The sequence below is a fragment of the Ranitomeya variabilis genome, chromosome 2 (assembly GCF_051348905.1).
Source record: "Ranitomeya variabilis isolate aRanVar5 chromosome 2, aRanVar5.hap1, whole genome shotgun sequence".
NCBI lineage: Eukaryota > Metazoa > Chordata > Amphibia > Anura > Dendrobatidae > Ranitomeya > Ranitomeya variabilis.
In genome coordinates this window covers 1,027,883,208-1,027,905,357 of record NC_135233.1, presented here as the reverse complement: position 1 = coordinate 1,027,905,357, position 22,150 = coordinate 1,027,883,208, and the positions used below count along the sequence as shown (strand labels likewise).

Below are 22,150 nucleotides of genomic sequence, written 5' to 3'. Positions count from 1 at the left end.
CGGATTAATGTAAAATACCCAGAAGAGTGAGTATAAACAGTACTGATTACATATCGGACGCCCTAATCCTTGTCCCATGGTTGTGGAATGACAGTTGTCCGAATTGTATTCTTGGTCACACTGGGTAGCCTTCCTCATGCTTACCTTGACACCATGGTGATATGGCACAAGTTTATTAATCTGAGGGACATCAGGGGTAGGGCTATATCATGTGTGGCAGTGCTACTACGACCTAAAGGTGCCCAACGGCTACCCCTCTACATAAGGAAAATATCATGACACAACTGTGTGCATTATGTTTTTAGCTGCATAACTATCTTTATTTACCGCCATATTGTGACAATGCTACATTATAGGGGTATTCTCAAGTTATTAAATTGCTTCAGTTGTTTAAACAGCATGAAAATAAGCAAGTTTGCAATTTACTTGCTTTTTCTTTCTGCTGTCTTTCTCCTGCTGTGAGAGCTTTTATCTTACACAGTGTACAGCTGGTTTTCATGGAGCTCAGCCACTAGTGCCTGCGCAGACCCTATCCAAGAGTGAGCAGTAGCTATATTCCAACTCCTAATATTCCAGTCAGGTCTCTCCAGCCCATTGATTTCCATATAGCACTTATTTGCTCCCCCCACCCTCTCAGCTCCTGACAAGCTGCTGCTACATATCTTGCAAAATCACTAGTCTCCCACCATCTCCTGCTCTCAGATCCGGTCTCCTTATAATGCTGTGTGCTTGTTCAAATTCTCTGTTATTTCTGTGTGTAAATATAGTGATTGCAGGCAGTGTAGTCTCCAGAACAAACTACTGAATGTTTCCTCTTTAGCTTAAGGTCGTAATAAATCTATAAATTGCCTGTATAATTGGCAGCCATGTTACAGACTTTGCATAGGATACTTCACTGCTATTAGTCTTCTTACCATTCCTACACATGATATTAATATGGAATATATGTAAAGCCAGTGGCAGCATAAAGACACGACATCACCACTGGAACATGAGATGGTGATAGGACTGCACACAATGGATACTGCTGGATTTTAGAGAAAAATGTGATGGTTAGTAGTCCTTCCCATGCTTACATTGAGCGCCCCATGCAATTTCAACTGAACATGAGAGGTCATAGCAGCAGGATGCGAACCCCAGGGGCAGACGGACCTGCAAACAAATGCTTCTCATGCACATGGATATACTCAGGAGGTGGATTCCTTGCTTAATGCTCACGGTCATTTCAACAAATTTGCATAAAGTAGCTCGCTGTGTCCATACCAAAACCTATACAAAAAAATTACTGTTCAAGTGAATTCGGTTTTCAATGTCACCTTTGGTACTTTGCCATTATGGCTTACAATGGTTAACACAGGGCGTGACAAGTATATTTTTAGAGGAGTTGCCCACTACTGGACGACCCTCCTTCCTCTTCTGAATAGTTCCAGCCTATAAAACAAAATAATAAGAAAGGCTTACCTGTTGTGGACTGGCTGTGACATATCAATGGCATTTGACTGTCATGAAAGACCGTGTCCGCAGCAGAGGAGCGGCGCCGCTTCAGGACGTAGGCATAACTTATTTTGTTTGTTTGTTTTTTCTTTTGCATACTGGCACTATCGAGATGGGATTATCCATTAGAGGACAACCCCTTTAAGCTATGATTAGCTATGCTTTTAGGACTCTTATCCAGAGACTGCAGATGCTTTGCACTTTGCCAATTTATAAAGTCTATGGCGCTGATCGAGAGTACACTAGAATTCTGGAATAAATCACCTGGAAAACGCTGCTTCGCTCAATTGCAACTTTTGCCGTTTTTACAACAATTTTTTCCAGCTCCATCAAAACGGGTCAAGCTAGGGTGGGACAGGGGCTTGACCTTATAATTCATGACGAACTGTGATGTTCCTTACTCCTGTCCCTGATTGAAGTAAGATTTTTGGCGATGCTCACCCACTCGTCAGATGTTCCTGAATCATTAAGAGGTATTTGCCTCTTAGATAATCAGGAGCATCTGATTACTTCTCGCCCCCTCATCAAGACCTGTGAGAAAATCAATGGTCTGGATGAATCAGGGCCAAAATCTCTGTGTTTGAGTCACTGTGTGTGTCCACTTTTGAGGAGCGATACAAACAAAGAGGAATAGTTTTTCCTTTCCATTTGATCACTCCTGCTGCTTCTGGAACATCATAGGTTTGGGGTTCTGGCCTCTAAGAAATTAGTAAGTGCAGTTGTTCCTGTTTTGGCTTGATAGACCTTTTCCTACTTTTTAAAAGGTATGTTCATGTCAGAATAATTTGGCTAATATAATCAAACCCTTTAATAGGGGATAGCTCACCAACATTACGGTTTGTTACATCCAGCTATGGCTCACGTGGATTAGTGAACCCGCTGTGCCACAGGGCCGGACCTGCCAAGGAAGAGGCGTGACTAATTGGCTACCTGGTGTTCACTGGAACCTCTAGTGGTGAGGTCAGGCTTGTGCGGCACGTAGCAACCAGGTACCACTCCTAGGCAGAACCCGGTACTGCAGCTGCTGACCCCAGGGTGTCAAGTACACTGACGCTGATATAGGGCTCCGTTCAGACTAACAGAACAAGTTTGAGTTCACTGCAAAACAGTGCTGACACAAAGATTCAGATAGGGACAATGTCCTGATACTGGACACGCCTAGACCAGGGGACAATGTTCAGGAGAGGCTGCACCAACGAGACCAGGGGGGTTCGGGAACAGGACTGACCTCACCAGTACCAGGGGACAATGTTCAGGAGCTGGTCGCATCTCCAAGATCAGGGGAGTTCGGGAACAGAAATGTCCTACCAGGCCAGGGTACAGTGTTCAGGGCACTGGCCACACCAGATCCAGGGCAGTTTGGGAACGGGACTGGCTGTTTCAGGACCAGGGGACAATGTACAGGACGCTGGCCGCACCAGGACCAGGAATTCAGGTTCAGAACCTGGCTACCCCAAGACCTGGGCAGTTCGGCAACAGGATAGGCCGCACCAGGTCCAAGGAACAATGTTCAGGAAACTGGCCACACCGGTACAAAGGATTTGGTTTCAGGACCTGGCCACACCAGGACCAGAGGACTTAACAACTCACTAGTAGGGGAGACTACATACTAAAGAATGCTGTTGCTTCAGCACCTCCCTAAGATAGAGGGACTCTTTTATACAGGATGACTCTCCGCAATTGTCTTGGAGCTGTCTTGCGGGTTAACCAATTATACGAAATGTCTCTCGGCAACAGGCTGAGGGCATTTCACTATATACGCGCTGCCCCTTTTAAGAAGGGGGAAACGCACTTGCGTGAACACTAGGCGCGCTGCCAGAAGTGCAGTGTGCGCAAGACATGCCAGCAGAAGGGGACCACTCTGTGGCATGGGTGTGCCAGCGTCCCTGCATGGAGGAGGAGAGGGAACCATGCAGGGAAGCTGGCAATAGTGTATACATATCACCTGACCTCGATAGGTGGAAAATATATTATTGCTGAAGCTGTTGCCTCTTGGACCCTCATGATTACAACTGGGGTCACCTATCTCGCGTTTGGTTGGAGAGGTGGTCATGCATACTGCTGCTCAATTTAAGGTCTATGGGACTTCATGGAGATGCCAAACATATAGATAGGCGACACCGTACTATCCTTATACAAACCCTTTTATTCCCCCTTCACCACATGTGTATGTCTCACTCTGTAGCGGTACATGACACAAGCATAATTTGTAGTGTATAACAGGGAGGCGTGATGGGGGAGGAGTGAGAACAGTTTGGCGGATGTTTTGTAGAAATGTTTAATTAACCGAAAAAAGAAAAAAAAATCACTACAAAGCGAAGTATTAAATTGGAAGTAACTCTCTAGAGAGCTGAGAAAACCCTGCATCCTGTGATTATATTTTCCTATGCCGAAATCTTTAATTTTAGAAATATCATCAGTAATGTGGAAGTTGTTTCTTTTTATATTGATGCCAAGTTCCATATATTTGCTTCAAGTAGCAATTAAAACGGGGTTAATCAGTCTTTAATAGAACGCCGCTCGCTGCAGGCTGAGCAGTTTTCTTAGCAAAAACCCAAATCTGTTGAGATTGGAACGGGTGAGGCAGATATCTGGGGATGTACAGATTTAGGCTGTGTGCACACGTTCAGGATTTTTCAAGTTTTTTCGCTATAAAAACGCGATAAAACCGCAAAAAAACGCATACATTAAGCATCCTATTATTACAATGCAATCTGCAATTTTTGTGCACATGTTGCGTTTTTTTTTCCGCAGTGCAATCGCATTCTGGAAAAAAACGCAGCATATTCATTTTTTTGTGGAATTGCGGGGATTCCGCACACATAAGAATGCACTGATCCGCTTACTTCCCGCACGGGGCTGTGCACACCATACAGGAAGTAAGCGGATTATGTGCGGTTGGTACCCAGGGTGGAGGAGAGGAGACTCTCCTCCAGGCCCTGGGAACCATATAATTGTTAAAAAAAAAAAAAAAAGAATTAAAATAAAAAATCGTGATATTCTCACCTTTTTGCGCCTCGCGATGCTCCCATTCCCAATAATGCATTGCTAAAATGACCTGTGATGACTTAGCGGTCTCGCGATACCGCTACGTCATCTGGGGTCATTGCCGCAATGTATTATTGGGACCGGAGCATCGCGAAGAGCGGGAAGGCTGCAGGGGACGCCGGAAGGTGAGAATATCATGATTTTTTATTTTTTTAAAATTATTTTTAACATTATATCTTTTTACTATTGATGCTGCATAGGCAGCATCAATAGTAAAAAGGTAGTCACACTTGTCAAACACTGTCAATCAGTTTTTGAAGCGATGCTAAAGATCGCTCGTAAAACGCTAGCATTCTGCAAGCTTAAAATGCTCGTAAAACGCTAGTGTTTAGCGGGAAAACGCATGCCAATTCAGAAATTTCCGCGGCAGTTCTGCAACGTGTGCACTTAGCCTTAGCGTTCGCTCAGCCCAAGGTCATTAAAATGCGGCCTCGCCTTTGAAGATCATATAATCTAGTGTTGAGGAAATTCAGAAATGCTTTACTTTACGTTTTTTTAATTTTTTTATTATGAGCTATTCCTTCTCCATTGAAATCCTAAGCTGTCGAACTATTGCCTTCCTTCATGCGGCATGACTTCATATCTCTCTACAGTAAGGTCGGTGTCTTACACGGTCGTGCTCTGCTGTGCTGCATTTAGAGAGATGTAATATCTCCCCCCAGACACTTTTTTAATAGCTCTAATTCAGCAAAAAAAAAATACAAGAAAATCCTACAGGATCCAGTGCAATGTGCTATATTGCTGCCAAAATTTGAAATGTACCCCTGAACAAGTAAAGTATTTTCAGGGATGCGAAACCTTATTAGAGCTGCTCGAGGACTATCGCACGTACCAGATAAGAGAGAGTGACTGTAATTGGGATGGTCCCAACTCCAGTATTAAAAACCTTACCGTTTGTCAAGTGGCATTCATGTGGATAAGGGCTGAGAAGGTCTGGGCTCGGCTAGTGGACACACAGCCATGGGAGACCACATCAATATAGTGTGCCCAGCTCAAGGAAAGGCAGGCCACACCTTTATATGCACATTATGCGCATTTGTTTGATCAAAAAACATGTAAACTAAGTACCGTATATTATTTTCATGCTCTGTGCTACTTATTTATTTACTGCAGAGGATTTAATCATTATGTCCCTGTAAAAGGGACTTACACATACCTCAAGCATTGCAAAACCGAGCAGAAATGTCCAAACGGTTACATGACAGACCCCACTGATGCCGCTTGTGCCCCATCTCTCAGGGTCCGCCAAAGTGATCCCTGTAGAACGGCTCTGCTCGCTACTCTGTGATCACAGTCTAAATCACAAAAGTGATGTTTTTACCAAAATTTGGGTTTAATGTGCCGTTCTCTTTTTATTTTAGTTTTCCTTTCTTGTTTTTTCAGGCTCGAGCTCTCACTGCCCAGACAGCAGAAACAGATGCCATCCGATTTCTAGTTGGGACACAATCTCTCCGGTTTGATAACCAGGTCAGTTATCTAAATAATATATTTCTAGGTGGCAATTATTACATTTACAACTCCACCACCGGTGCTAAAGGAATCCGTTACTTTGGCAGAATTTCATGGATTGTAAAGTTAGCCTTAGACATCTAATAAACAAGCGACATCAAGATAATACATTCTTGCATTTTCTTTTTTACTTACTTACCAGCCATTAATTGGTGACCAAAAACAAAGCCTTGCTGACGGGTGAACATTCAGTCCAGTGTTCCTCCGTTAATATGCCTGTTGTAGTACTAGTATGGTATTTCTATGAAGTGATGTAGATAAGTGATTGAGACTCCTCTTCCCAGCTTACTGCTGGGAACACAATAGGATGGCACAGGATGAAACTTTGCCAGTTACTTCTTTCTCAATATTTACACACAAAAACGTGATATTTTGAGCAGACTGGCCTAAAAGGCATATGTTCTCAAAAATGAACCTATTTAATCCAAGTTTTATACAGTAACCTCATTATTTTTTATCTTTCCATATTACCAGCTATTTAAATAACATTAATAATAATTAAAAAAAAAAAGTTGAAAATCTTAACTCTGGCTACTAATTCTCGAATTAAAGGAGCTTATACACATTAGAATAATGTCGACCGAATGCACCAATATCGACAAGTTCAGCAAATAGGCTGATGTTTATGGGGACCCCTAACTATGTCCGATTTCGGACTGCCAAACCTTCTATTCTTTAAGATATTAGCCGTTGGCGGATATTTCTGGCAGTGACTCTCTAATAGAGATCACAGGAGCGTTCGGCTGAGTAAGGGTTCCTGTATGTAGGAGTCAGGATGGAAAGCTGGTGGAGAAACTATTGGCCAAAATATCGTCCAGCCAATAGCTATCTAATGTGTGTAGGGGCTTTCTCTCTGTAGAGATCCCTTCTCAGGGATCATCTCGTCATTACCATAGTCAGGATGACAAATGAAGATGACACCTACTTAGATAACACAAGATCCATCATTACAATAGGGGATGGTCACAGCTCACCTCCTCCCTCTCCCTGCACATGTCTCATTAAACTAGATTGCATGGTTTTCAGATTTAGTATTTGATCTGATGCAATCTTTGTAGCTGCTCAATGTTTTCACCTGTCCCCATTCACTACTTCATACGAGTAACCACAGGTATTGTACAAGTGGGCACCAAAGTCTTTAAAATTTGGGAAAATAAATGTTTTGATAGTGCATTAGTCTTGGCATAAACATTCGTCATCATTTGCTTTAAACCCTCAAGAAAATTCATTGAGTTTCTTTTGCACTTATTATTTAACATTTATTATACAACTGATTATTATCATCAACTAAACATTATAAATTTACCATCCTTTTTTTCCCATTTCTAACTATTGGGTAATTTGACGTATTTTAGAGTTGTTTTTCTCCCGTTCTTAATGTTTATGTATAAGTTACTACATTTTCATCGCTTTTCCATTTGGGATACATTAATGAATTCTGTTTCTTTGTTCATCTGTTTTTGTATTTTTAATTTTTTTTTCCCTAACGGAGGGGGTCTCATGAATTTATTCTTCCATATGTCTAGATTCACGTTATAGACTTTGACGATGAGAATAACATCATCAATAAGAATGTGCTATTGCACCATGCGGGGGAAATCTGGCAAATCTGCGCGAGCCCAGCAGACAAAAATGTGCTCGCAACCTGCTACAGCAAGAGTAAGTCCATCTAATTTACATCGTAATGAAACTGCAGATGATGAATAGTATTCATTTGGATTATTCCAAAAAATGTATATGTGAGCAAATCCTGGATCTGTAAAAAGCGGTGCGTGATTTAAGGGGGTCTGTCAACAGTTTTGATCCAGCTAAACAACAGATTTTCTAGGAGATCTCTGTCCGGCCCATAGATCTTAATAGTTTATTTACATGTGGATTTCTCTTGAATCAGATGGCTGTGGTGGATGATCCTACTGACAGATTCTCGCTAAATGAGTTTTCCACTTCCTGGAAAGTTGACCCCAAGCACTCTAAAATACCTAAAATAACAATCAGAGCAACTACTCATCCGTCCCGGTTCCAGCGCCAGCTCTCCCCCGCTGCCTGGGCCTTGGGGTTTCAGCTGCAGCGGTGACATGACGTCAACAGCACACAACATCACCTCTGTATAAAATCACTGAGCTCAGCATCTGTCCCGAGGTAGATATCATGAGCCACCGATCTCAGTGACTGGCTACAGCGGTGATGTGTGCAGTCAAAGTGATGGCACCGCTGCAGCCAAAACGCAGAGACCGGAGCAGCGTCTAGGAGCCAGTTCTAGACTTGGGTAGGGCAAGTATTTGTACTTTTTGTTATTTTAAGTTATCTTAGCACATTTAAGGTTCACTTTCCTGTAAAACCCCTTTAAGTGTTAGGGAATGCCCACTTATTTGGCACTTACAGTCAGGGCAGTGGAGTCGGAGCCCATTTTGGTGGAGTCGGTATCATGGAAATTGTGGAGTCGAGGTTTGGCTTACCGACTCCACAGCCCTGCTTGCGGTAGTGCAACATTTGCAGGGTCAAAACTTGTAACTCTAATACAGTGCTAAAAATGGCACCTCTTGTGCTTCTAGGGGTGAAAAGATTGTGCATGGGTAGTAGTTTGTTCCTATGCGGCATTGGAAGTGGCTTTGAGGGAGCTATGTGGCAGGAAATACTCAAAAGTGACACCATTTTAAAAACTGCACCCCTCAAAGTGTTGAAAACCACATTTAAGAAGCCTATTACCCTTCAGGTGCTTCACAGAAATTAAAGCAATGTGGAAGGATTAAGTGAAAATTTTGATTTATACCACAAAAATGTTTCTCTGGCCCCAACTGTTTCATTTTCACAAGAGTTACAGGAGAAACATGGACCTTTAAGAATTTGATGTGCAATTTCTCCTAAGAACACCAATACCCTGTATGTGGTGGAAAACTATTGTTTGGACACATGGCAGGGCTCGGATTGGAAGGAGCACCATTTTACTTTTGGAGCGTAAAATTAGCTGGAATCGAGATCAGACTCCATGTCACGTTTGCAAAGCCTCATGTGCCTAAACAGTGGAAACCCCTCAAAAGGGACCCCAATTTGGAAACTACACCCCTCAGGGAATTTATCTAGAGGTGTGGTGAGCATTCTGAACTCAGTTTTGTCACAGAATTTTATTACATAGTGCTGTGAAAATATAAAAATCTAATTTTTTTCGCACAAGAATGTTGCTTTAGTCCCAAATTTTTAATTTTCACAACAGCAAAAGGAGAAAAGGGACTGTTCAATTTGTTGTACAATTTGTCATGAGTTCAATGATAACCAATATGTGGTGAAAAACTACTGTTTGGGCGCATGGCAGGGCTCTGAAGGGGAGGAGAACCATTTGACTTTTGGAATACAAAATTGGCTGGAATAGATAGTGGACACCATGTCGCGTTTGCAGAGCCCCTGATATGCCTACACAGTGGAAACTCGCACAAGTGAGCACAGTTTGGAAACTACACCTTTTGTGGAATTTGTCCAGGGGTGTAGTGAGCAATTTAAACCTACAGATGATTCACAGAATTGTGTAAAATTGTGCTGTGGAAATGAAAAATGTATTTTTTCCCACTAAATTATTGTTTTAAACCCAAGTTATTAATTTTCAAAAGGGCTATTAGGAGGAAATGGACCACATAATTTCTTTGATCATTTCTCCTGAGTTAGCCAATATGTGGTCGGAAACTACTTTTTCAGGCACAGTGCAAAGCTCAGAAGGGAAAGCGTGCCATATTGGAGTTCAGATTTTGATGTTATGGTTACGGATGTCATGTCACTTTGGCAGAGCCCCTGAGGTGCAAGAACGGCAGGACCCTTGTTAGGTGACCAAATTTTACAAACTGCACCCCTCAGAGATCTGGGTGTCATGGAGTAGAGGTTGTCATACAGAAACTTTGGAATGTTTGAAGTGATGTCCAAAAGAATATCGGGATTGCTCAGCAGCGCCAAAAACAGAAGACTGATAGGAAATGTTCAGCCTGTCCTATCTTCAGGGTAGGTGATAGGGTGTGGTTGTTATAAAAAATATTAGGCGTAAGGCACCATCAACGAATTTAGTTCCTAGATTTTTTGGCCCATATGAAATTCTGGAGGAAATCAACCCAATTTCCTTTTAGATTAAAGCTTCCTCTCTCACTTTGGATTTTGAATGTTTTTCACAAGTCCCTGTTTAAAGAATCTGTTCCTTCTCCTCTACGAGGTGCAGAGGATGGTGGATTCTTGGAGGGTCTGAAATTCCCTTCAATATCTTGTTCATTGGCGGGGATAGGAGCCAAAAGAAAGATCCTGGGTCCCGCCTTATTCCGCGAAGGCTGATCGTCTGATCAGGGCCCTCTATCATAGGTTTCCAGGGAAATATGGGGTCCGGTAACCCCACTAGAAAAGTGGATACTGTCACGATTCCTCCTATTTGAGTGTCTGGATGCAGTGAATGACAGTACTGCCATCCAGTTTAGAAATGGGGTGTTCTAAGCTGTCAGTATGGTGATGGACATCTCAGCCATCCAATCGGATTCTTGAGCTTTCTGAGCTGTCAGTGTCTGCAGTGACAGTTTAGCCATCCAATCAGGACCATAGTGCGCCAAGGCTTCATCCATGTGTCTATTACATGTGTATTACTGCCTGAGTAATTACCTGGCTATTTAACCAGCTCTCTGTCTTTTATTGCTGCCAATTGTAGCTTTGCTCATGAGGTGTGTGCTTGCTCTGTGCTCCTTGTCTGGCACTCTGATCTTTGCTTCTCGACCTAGGATTTGTCTTGACCATCTGTTTATCCCCTTTTGTCATAATCGGCTACCTTCTTGGGATATTGAACTCGGACTGTTTCCTGACTGTACTTTCATCTCTCCCCTGCTGTCTATTATGTACTTTCTTTTCTTTTGACCTCTTGACTATCCAGCCTCATGGCTTGTCCTGAGTAGAGACTAGCTTCACATCAGGAAGTTTGTTAACCATTTGAGTGCTTCACAGGAATTATAACACAATAGAGGTGAAATTTTATTTAATTTTCTCTATCCCCATGATGGCACCACGGAGAGAGGGGTCCGCCCCCAGGGACAGGAAACCTACAGGTGAAAAAGGGCGTACCTCTCTCCCGCATCAGTTGGTTTCCTGTCCCTGACGGGGAACCTACAGCACGTACCTGAAGGATTCTTCGTGGATTCCAGGGGCTGGTGCAGTCGACTTTCTAACAGGGGGCGCCCTGTTACGGCTGGATCAAGCGGTTTTTTCCCCTTTTTTCTCCCTTTCCTGAAGCACCACCACAGGGGTCGGCGGGCCTCATGGGTGAGTGGGGGAAGGCAGTGAAAGGATCAAGTCTGCCTTCCTCGGAAAAAAAAAGAAAAAGGGGGGGTATGAAAGAGCAGGTGACGGCGGTCACCGAAGGACTCTGCATAGTAATATGGAGGTAGCGGCGGCTATCCTTCCATAAAAAGCCCAAGTAAGAACGGGGGGACACCCGTGGGCAAAGACACCGGAGTCGGGCAGGCGTCGGCAGCGGAGCGCTGGTAGGCGCTTACCGGCGCCATTTACCGCAAAAACGCCGACAACGGAGCGCTAGTGCGCGCGCGCCGGCGCCCCAGCGCATTCATTTCCTCATGTGAGGCCGACGAACCAGAGAACCGGAAGTTGGGCGGGCGCATGCGCAGACCGTCACTTCCGGTTTCGCCGGCACAAATACAATAAAAGAACGCCAGCAAACGAAATAGTGTGGCAAATTCAAACTCCAAGTGCACCAGACAGTGCGGAGGCCACTATGAGCGAAAACGAGCAGCAGATTATGCAGGAAGCTGTCCAGCGATCTCCTGAGCAGGCACAAGCGGCGTCTGCACATACAGCAGCAGCGCAAAGGAAACTCTTCCTCGGTACAGCGCAGCAGCAGCGGACGGTCAGAGTCTCAACGCAGCCGAGGGTCTGCAAAAACCATACGGCCGGCGACGGTTCCAGCGGATACAGTCCCCAGGCCTGAGACGGTATCTCTGATCCACACGGGGTGAGTGATCTACGTGAAAGTGCTGAGTTTAATATGGGGTTACTCTTTCTTGTTCTAGGGGAGGAAAAGTACAGGCAAAACTAAGCACAAGGAGTGTGCCATATGTTCAGACGAGCTGCCTTCCTCCTGGGAGAAGAGACTATGCAGCGTTTGTATAAAAAAGACGATTCAGGAGGAAACCCCATCATTTGCCTCAGAATTAAAGTCATTAATAAAAAACCAGGTGGAAAGTGCCATTAGAGACATTAAAACCACAAAGAAAAAACATAAAAAAAGGCCTGAGCCTGAGTCTAGTGCGGACGAGTCAGAAAGTGAGTTATCCGACTCAAATGATTCGTCAGCCTCTGACACCTCTTCAGTATCCTCTGAGGGGGGGCGCAGTTGCTTCCCTATCGAGGAAACAGACGCTTTAGTGAAAGCAGTCAGAGCAACAATGGGGCTAGTAGATGAGCGACCTAAAAGAACAGCGCAGGACATAATGTTCAGCGGTCTGGAACAAAAAAGAAAAAGAGCATTTCCAGTAAATGAGAAGATCCACTCTCTAATTAAAAGAGAATGGAAAAAACCAGACAAAAAAGCTCTCCTGACCCCCAAAAGAAAGTACCCGTTTGATGACCCAGCCTGCTCGTCCTGGAGTAAGGCACCAAAGTTAGATGTGGCCATAGCAAAGGCCTCAAAAAAGTTTGCCCTACCATTCGAGGACATGGGTACCTTAAAAGACCCGATGGACAAAAAAAGCCGAAGTTTTCTTAAAAAACTCCTGGGAGGCGGCAGGAGGCGGGCTTAAACCAGCTGTCGCGGCCACCTGCACGGCCCGCGCGCTAATGGTGTGGCTCGAGAACTTGGATTCCCAGTTAAAGCAGAAAGTCTCAAGAGACACAATTCAAAAATCAGTGTCCGTAATGAAAGGTGCAGCAGCCTTTTTGGCGGATGCATCGGTAGATTCTGCCAGACTAGCAGCCAGAGCTGCCGCCTTCTCAAACGCCGCAAGACGTGCTCTGTGGCTAAAATGTTGGCCAGGGGACCTTCAAACAAAAACGAGACTGTGTTCAATACCTTGTGAGGGTGAATTCTTGTTCGGCGCAACGCTAGATGATATCCTCGAGAAAGCCGAGGACAAGAAAAAGTCTTTCCCTGGTTTCCCCAACCAGTCTTACAGACGTTCCTTTCGGAATAAAAAATTTTTGCGGAGAAAACCTCCGAAAGGGAACAAAGAAACATGGCAGGACAAAAGAAACAAAACCAGAGGGTTCCTATTCAACAAACCCACACCCGATAATAAAAAAACTCAATGAAGGTGTCCCCAGGTTGGCGGGAGACTGACCGGGTTTCTTCCAGCCTGGGAAAAAATTTCAAGCAGTCCCTGGATACTAGGCATAGTACGAGAGGGGCTCAAGCTAAAATTCCGCATTCCCCCCAACAACCTCTTCATGGTAACACCGCAGAGACAGTCTCAAGAACAGTCGGCTCTTCAGGAAGAAATTCTAGGCCTAGTCCAGAAGGGAGTCTTACAGGAAGTCCCACACCAGGAAAGAGGCATGGGCTTCTACTCTCCCCTCTTCCTCCGAAAGAAGCCAGACGGATCGTACAGGACGATAATAAATCTCAAAAAATTAAACAGTTTTCTCGAGATCCCACACTTCAAAATGGAGACAATAAAATCTTGCGTAAAAATACTCTTTCCCAGGTGTTTCATGACTGTTCTAGATCTACGAGATGCTTATTATCATGTACCGATCCACAAGGATCATCAAAAGTACCTCCGGCTAGCAGTAAATATCCAGGGGGAGGTGAAACATTATCAGTTTCGGGCCCTCCCATTTGGGTTAGCTATCGCACCCCGGGTATTTACGAAAATAATGTCGGAAGTGATGGCTCATATACGGGAACAGAATATCCTGATAGTTCCCTACTTGGACGACCTCCTTGTAGCAGGGACATCATTCCATCACTGCAAACAGCAGTTGGATTTGGTCATGACTTCTCTGTCAAGCCTAGGTTGGCTGTTGAACCTTACCAAATCCAAAGTAGTCCCATCTCAGGTACAGGAGTACTTAGGGATAGTCCTCGACTCAACCACACAACTGTGCTATCTTCATCAGGGGAAGGTTCAAAAAATGACACAGGCTGCGGTGCAGTTGTCAACATCCCCAGTCACCACGCTCAGGAAAGCCATGTCCCTGCTGGGCTCCATGACAGCCTGTATCCCAGCCGTACAGTGGGCACAATGCCATTCCCGGGACTTACAATGGGAGACTTTAAGTTCAAACCTGTGTCTGGGAGGAAATTTAGACGGGCAGTTAAGTATATCATCGACTACGATACACTCCCTACAGTGGTGGGCGGACCCGATAAATTTTACCAAGGGGGTTCCTTGGGCACTGCCGACAGAAAAAATCCTAACGACGGATGCAAGCCCCTGGGGGTGGGGGGCTCATGTAGACGGTCAGGTGGCACAAGGAAACTGGAGCAAAAATCAAGAGCTAACCTCATCAAACATGAAAGAACTGCTAGCGGTAAAACTCGCCCTAACACACTTTCTAAAACTCCTCCGCTCCCACCACGTAAAAGTCTTCTCAGACAATCAGGTAGTGGTGGCATACCTAAACCACCAAGGGGGTACCAGGTCGCAAACACTGATGGAAGAAACACGATCCATCTTTTACATTGCAGAACACAATCTGAAGTCCCTAACAGCCCTTTACATAAAGGGTTCAGAAAACCAGACCGCAGACTTCCTCAGCAGAACACGCTTGAAACAGGGGGAGTGGGAGCTGAAACAGTCGGTGTTCAACCAAATAGTGAAGCGTTGGGGAGAGCCAGAAATAGACCTATTCGCGGACTATCAGAACCGGAAAGTGAGAAAGTTCTGCTCAATCGATCCCCGGGGAGGGCCAGTAGCTCTGGACGCTCTTACAGTCCCCTGGAACTATCGTCTCTCCTACGCGTTCCCTCCAATATCCCTCATTCCCCTAGTCTTGAGGAAAATTCGGGAGGAGGGGGCAACAGTGATAATAATAGCTCCATTCTGGCCTCGCAGAATATGGTTTTCTTGGCTGAGAAAGATGTCCATAGACAGGCCGTGGGTTCTACCAGACACGCAAAATCTGTTATCCCAGGGCCCAGTGTGTCACCCCAGTGTAAAAAGCCTACATATGACAGCTTGGCTTTTGAAAGGAAGCTATTAAGCAACAAAGGGTTTTCATCCAATCTGGTGTCCACATTACTACAGAGTAGGAAACTCGTAACCACCAAAATATATGGCAAAGTGTGGAAAAAATTCATGTCTGTATCGGGGGCTGACCCAGGGGGGGAAATCCCAATAGATAAAATTCTCGAGTTCCTGCAAAAGGGTTTGGAAAAAGGGCTAGCTACAAGTACTCTAAAGGTTCAGGTAGCAGCCTTGGGAGCGCTGTATAATTATGATCTAGCCAGAAACCGATGGATCGTGAGATTCATCAAAGCCGCGGGTAGATCAAGACCTGTTCCTTTGCATAATGCCCCTCAATGGGATCTAAACCTTGTTCTAAATGCACTAACCAAATCCCCTTTTGAACCCCTGGCAGACGCACCCCTAAAGATTCTATCTTTAAAAACAACACTCCTAGTGGCCCTAACCTCAGCCCGTCGCGTTAGTGACATACAAGCATTGTCCGCGTGTCCTCCCTTCACTCAAATTCTCGAGGACAGAGTCATTCTAAAAACAGACCCGGCTTACCTCCCAAAAATCGCATCACAATTTCACAGGACACAAGAGATCTCCCTGCCCTCATTCTGTCCCAACCCCAAGAATGAGGGAGAAAAGACACTACATACCCTTGATGTTAGAAGGTGCCTACTCCAATACTTGTCAGCCACTAGGGAGTGCAGGAAGGATAGGGCTCTGTTTGTCTGCTTCCAGGGTCCGCGGAAGGGACAGAAAGCGTCAAAAGCTACGCTAGCGAGGTGGATAAGAGATGCCATCGCCCTATCCTACTCATCCAGCGGGGCGGCCATCCCGGAGAATATAAAAGTGCACTCGACCAGAGCAGTAGCATCATCCTGGGCGGAAAGAGCTGGCGCTTCAATACAACAGATATGTAGAGCGGCCACTTGGTCTTCCCAGTCTACATTTTTCAAACACTACCGCTTAGACTTGACCTCCTCTGATCTCACCTTTGGTCGAAGGGTTCTAGAGGCAGTGGTCCCTCCCTAAAAAATTACAATCTATGCAAATCTCTCCGTGGTGCCATCATGGGGATAGAGAAAATTGTAGTTACCTGCCGATAACGGTATTTCTCTGATCCCATGATGGCACCCGTATATTCCCTCCCTTTTCACACACAGCTGTGCACACTATAATGTATAGTTAGTTACCTTTAGTCACGGTGCCTCTGTTAAGTTAAAATTGTTAAGCTCAATTTGTGTAAATATTAGGTTGCAGCTGAAGTTCTGTATAAGGCTCTGTTAACCAACTGATGCGGGAGAGAGGTACGCCCTTTTTCACCTGTAGGTTTCCTGTCCCTGGGGGCGGACCCCTCTCTCCGTGGTGCCATCATGGGATCAGAGAAATACCGTTATCGGTAAGTAACTACAATTTTTTGGCAGATTTGAATTCATTTTAACGCAGCAGGCGTTACCAGAGAAATGCGACTCATCATTTATTACCCAGATTTTTGAAGCCCTACAGTGCTGCTAATTGACTCTAACACAGATTTAAAAAAAAAAGAAGAATGTTTGTAAATTTCAGGGGAATAAATTTTACTTATGGATATTTATTTTGGCCTCATTTCAGGTTTTCAAAAGCTTTGGGTTTTTAAGACCTAAAAAAACGGCCCCAGAGGACTACAACCCTCAATGCACATGTAGCTCTTTCAAAGAAAAGTCCAGCAATACCTTTACATGACCAGTCCGTTTCTCCCAGTACTAAGAAATCTGCATTTGAATTGATATTCAAATGGGGCTGAAGGGCTACGGTAGATCTGTAGCCTCTGTCACTCCAGCTCTACTCCCTGGCCAGCTCTGCTTCCTTGTCATTATTTTCTATTATCACCTAAATTGACTGACCAAGCCCCATTGCACAGACTGTTCTTCACCCAGATACCTTACTCTTAGAAGAAGGAGAAAAACAATTGAAAGCGGTAAAAAAATGAAAAATTTCCTCGTCATTAAAGGATTACCGTAATCACTAGTGTCCGAAGATTAGATAGTAGTATTTTTCTTCTAGGCCTTTTTCCTTCTTGCGTTGTTGTATTTTTATATGCCGCCACAATTTGCAATATCTAAAATTCTCTTTGAGCTTTTAATGGGTTTTCATCCCTTTTCTTTCCGTTGAGGTTATGTGAGCGCATAGAATAGCCACTGCATAATGACGAGGAAACTCTTGGCGTAGACAAGAAGCGAGATGGCCCTAGCGAGGGCAGGAGAAGTTTTGTGACAGATGAGGTCAATTTTGCCAACAGCCTGAAAGAATATTTCACCTCAGTATTCATGAGGCAGGCCGGATTTAATATCCCACTGACTAGGATAAATTATTCAGTTGAGGAAGGTGAAATGCCAAAAGGACTGTAGATCATTCCAGAATGGAGTATTTAGGAAATTAAACAATGAGACTCAGACAAGGCCTCGAACCAGGAGAATCACAAAAAAAAGTCCTGTTTTTTTCATGGCTGTGAAATTGTACTTTTCAGATGTTTACTGGGTACGGATTATTCACAACATGTAGTAAAGCGTTCCTTCACTGAGAAAATTCTTGTCTTCATTTATTTTTTATGTGTCTCTGATGCAATATCCAGATTTTAAATATTTCATCCATTTTTGTTAACATTTGTATGGATTCATTATAGCTGCCATATTGTATTATTGTAACGTTCCTGCCCTTAAACGGAACAATTTTACTCTACCCCAATCTGTTGTCGTATCGGCAAAGGCGCTGTAATGTATGGTAAAGGCATTCCTTTTGTTGTAGAAAATCAATTTTCTGTTTTTTTTTTTTCAAATTTCCCTGCTGAAATTTTCTGCTAATAAGTGTCTAGTGCAAGGGGCGAACCCTACGCTTCATCTTCATCTCTCCTGCCTCTCTTTTTTTCTCCACCCACCACCACCCCCTTCGGTCACTGGCTAACCTGCCCTCCCTGCCTGAGATCTCGCGCACAAACTGTCATTCCTTGGGGTGGCGAATGCGCAGATCGACAGTCCTACTTTAGTAATGTCAGCAGGACTTTAGTGTGCATGCGTCGCCCCAGGGAATGACTGCGCATGCGCGAGATCTTGGGTCAGGTGAAGCAGGTCTATTGGACAAGAGTAAATAAATAAAGCGTGAGCGCTACTGGAAGGGTGCACAGGTAGGTTCCCACACCATGTGACATCAATATAAAGAGAACCTGGCACTCAACTTAACCCCTTAGTGAAAGAGCCAATTTGGTACTTAATGACCGGACCAATTTTTACAATTCTGACCACTGTCACTTTATGAGGTTATAACTCTGGAACGCTGTAACAGATCCTGCTGATTCTGAGGTTGTTTTTTCGTGACATATTGTACTTCATGATAGTGGTAACATTTCTTCGATATTACTTGCGATTATTTATGAAAAAAATGGAAATATGGCGAAAATTTTAAAAATTTTGCAATTTTCAAACTTTGTATTTTTATTCCCTTAAATCAGAGAGATATGTCACAAAATATAGTTAATAAATAACATTTCCCACATGTCTACTTTACATCAGCACAATTTTGGAAACAAAATTTTTTTTTGTTAGGGAGTTATAAGGGTTAAAAATTGACCAGCAATTTCTCATTTTTACAACACCATTTTTTTTAGGGACCACATCACATTTGAAGTCATTTTGAGGGGTCTATATGATAGAAAATAACCAAGTGTGACACCATTCTAAAAACTGCAGCCCTCAAGGTGCTCAAAACCACATTCAAGAAGTTTATTAACCCTTAACGTGCTTCACAGGAACTGAAAAAATGTGGAAGGAAAAAATGAACATTTAACTTTTTTTTGCAAACATTTTACTTCAGAACCATTCTTTTTTATTTTCACAAGTGTAAAAACAGAAATTTAACCATAAATTTTGTTGTGCAATTTCTCCGGAATACGCCGATACCCCATATCTGGGGGTAAACCACTGTTTGGGCGCACCGCAGAGCTTGGAAGAGAAGTAGTGCCGTTTTACTTTTTCAATGTAGAATTGGCTGGAAGATCGGACGCCATGTCGCGTTTGGAGAGCCCCTGATGTGCCTAAACAGTGGAAACACTCCACAAGTGACACCATTTTGGAAACTAGACCCCTTAAGGAACTTAACTAGATGTGTGGTGAGCAGTTTAAACCCCCAGGTGCTTCACGGAAGTTTATAACGTAGAGCCGTGAAAATAAAAAATCCTTTTTTTTTTCCTCAAAAATGATTTTTTAGCCTGCAATTTTTTATTTTCTCAAGGGTAACAGGAGGCATTGAACCCCAAAATCTGTTGACCAGTTTGTCCTGAGTACGCTGATACCCCATATGTGGGGGCACTGTTTGGGCACCCATCGGGGCTCGGAAGGGAAGGAGCGCCGCTTGGAATGCAGACTTTGATGGAATGGTCTGCGGGCGTCATGTTGCATTTGCAGAGCTCCTGATGTACCTAAACAGTAGAAACCCCCCCACAAGTGACCCCATTTTGGAAACTAGACCCCCCAAAGAGCTTATCTAGATGTGTGGTGAGCACTATGAACCCCCAACTGCTTCACAGAAGTTTATAATGTAGAGCCATGAAAATAAAAAAAAATCATATTTTTTCCACAAAAATGATCTTTTCACCCCCAAATTTTTACTTTCACAAGGGTAACAGTAGAAATTGGACCCCAAAATCTATTGTGCAATTTATGCTGAGTAGGCTGATACCCCATATGTGGGGGTAAACCACTGTTTGGGCGCATGGCAGAGCTCAGAAGGGAAGAAGCGCCATTTTGGAATGCAGACTTTGATAGAATGGTCTGCGGGTGTTATGTTGCGTTTGCAGAGCCCCTGATGTACCTAAACAGTAGAAACCCCCACAAGTGACCACATTTTGGAAACTAGACCCCCTAAGGAACTTATCTAGATATGTGGTGAGAACTTTGAATGCCCAAGTGCTTCACAGAAGTTTATAATGCAGAGTTGTGAAAATAAAAAATATTTTTTTTTCCACAAAAAAGATTTTTTAGCCCCCAAGTTTTTATTTTCACAATGGTAACAGGAGAATTTGGACCCCAAAAGTTGTTGTCCAATTTATCCCGAGTACGCTGATGCCCCATATGTGGGGGTAAACCACTGTTTGGGCGCACGGCAAAGCTGGGAAGGGAGGGAGCACCATTTGACTTTTTGAGCACAAAATTGGCTGTGGCGTTTAGAGACCCCCTGATGTACCTAAACAGTGGAAACCCCCCAATTCTAACTCCAACCCTAATGCCAACACACCCCTAACCCTAATCCCAACCCGATCAATAATCCTAATCACAACCCTAACGATAATCACAACACTAACCCCAAAACAACCATAACCCTAATCAGAACCCTAAATCCAACACACCCCTAATCCTAATCTCAACCCTAACCTCAAACCTAACCCTAATCCCAATACAACCCTAACCTTAACCCTAATGCCAACCCTAATCCTAACCCTAATCAGAACTCTAACCCTTACTTTAGCCGCAACCCTAGTCCTAAATTTAGGCCCAACCCTAGCCCTAACTTTAGCCCCAACCCTAACCCTAACTTTAGCCCCAACCCTAACCCTAAATTTAGCCCCAACCCTAACCCTAGCGCTAACTTTAGCCCCAACCCTAGCCCTAACTTTAGCCCCAACCCTAACCCTAAATTTAGCCCCAACCCTAACCCTAAATTTGGCTCCAACCCTAACCCTAAATTTAGCCCCAACCCTAACCCTAGCGCTAACTTTAGCCCCAACCCTAGCCCTAACTTTAGCCCCAACCCTAACCCTAAATTTAGCCCCAACCCTAACCCTAAATTTGGCTCCAACCCTAACCCTAACTTTAGCCCCAACCCTAACCCTAACTTTAGCCCCAATCCTAACCCTAAATTTAGCCCCAACCCTAACTTTAGCCCTAACCCTAATTTTAGCCCCAACTCCTCAAGCTACCGGCCGGCAGATCATAGCGGGCGCACTGCGCATGCACCCGCCATTTTCTTACCGGAGGAAGAAGCCGGCGGCCAGGAGGGGACACAGGAGGACCCATGGACACCGGTAAATTTCTCTGTCCTCTGATGTGCGATCACATCAGAGAACAGAGAATTACACATCGCTTTTTTTTTTTAATTTTGTGACCGCCGGTAAACGGTTAATTACCGGCGATCGCAACCCGGGGTCGGTAAAAAACCCCCGAAGCATGTTCCCTGGGGTCTCGGCTACCCCCGGTAACCGAGACCCCAGAGAAAATCCGACTCTGGGGGGGCGCTATTCACGTTTTCCACAGTGCCGTTAATTAACGGCGCTGTGGTTTAAGTACCCTTAACTGCCGCCGTTAAAAGGCGTATCGGCGGTTGTTAAGGGGTTAAGTATAGGAAGCTCAGTATGTATTGTGTAGTACCAATAAATGTTTCGGTCTAAGGCGACCTACCTCAGTAACTACAATTACGAAAAAAACAAAACAATATAAACGTTGGTGGAGCCACAAAGTATTCTGGTAGAGTGCATAATATTAAGAAAATTAGCGTACCGTACTTATAGACTTGGAAAGCGGTACGCTAATTTTCTTAATATTATGCACCCTACCTGAATATTTTGTGGCTCCACCAACGTTTATGAGATACCTAACTGATCTACTACGACTATATTTCATGGATATATATATACTTTTGTTATGTTCCTTTTTGCTTTTTTCCTTTTCTTTTTTTAGCTCAATATGACATAAGATTGTCTAACTGGATATTTACTTCATTGCTACATGATGTTTATATTGTTTTGTTTTTTTCGTAATTGTAGTTACTGAGGAAGGTCACCTTAGACCGAAACGTTTATTGGTACTACACAATAAATACTGAGCTTCCTATACTTAAGTTGAGTGCCAGGTTCTCTTTATATTGGACAAGAGTGACCTGTCTTTTAATGACCAGAGGCTTGTGGCGGGAGGAGTAAAAGAGAGAGCGTC

At 44.0% G+C, this 22,150-nt stretch overlaps 1 protein-coding gene across 1 annotated transcript in view; it reads left to right on the top strand.

Annotated features, from left to right (window-relative positions):
* The window catches only part of EIPR1 (EARP complex and GARP complex interacting protein 1), a 285,030-nt gene that overhangs the window by 65,134 nt on the left and 197,746 nt on the right, over window positions 1-22,150 (top strand). The window contains exons 2-3 of the mRNA XM_077291375.1: window positions 5,926-6,009; window positions 7,578-7,710. Coding sequence (XP_077147490.1) covers window positions 5,926-6,009; window positions 7,578-7,710 — 217 coding nt within the window. The remainder of the gene's footprint in view (window positions 1-5,925; window positions 6,010-7,577; window positions 7,711-22,150) is intronic.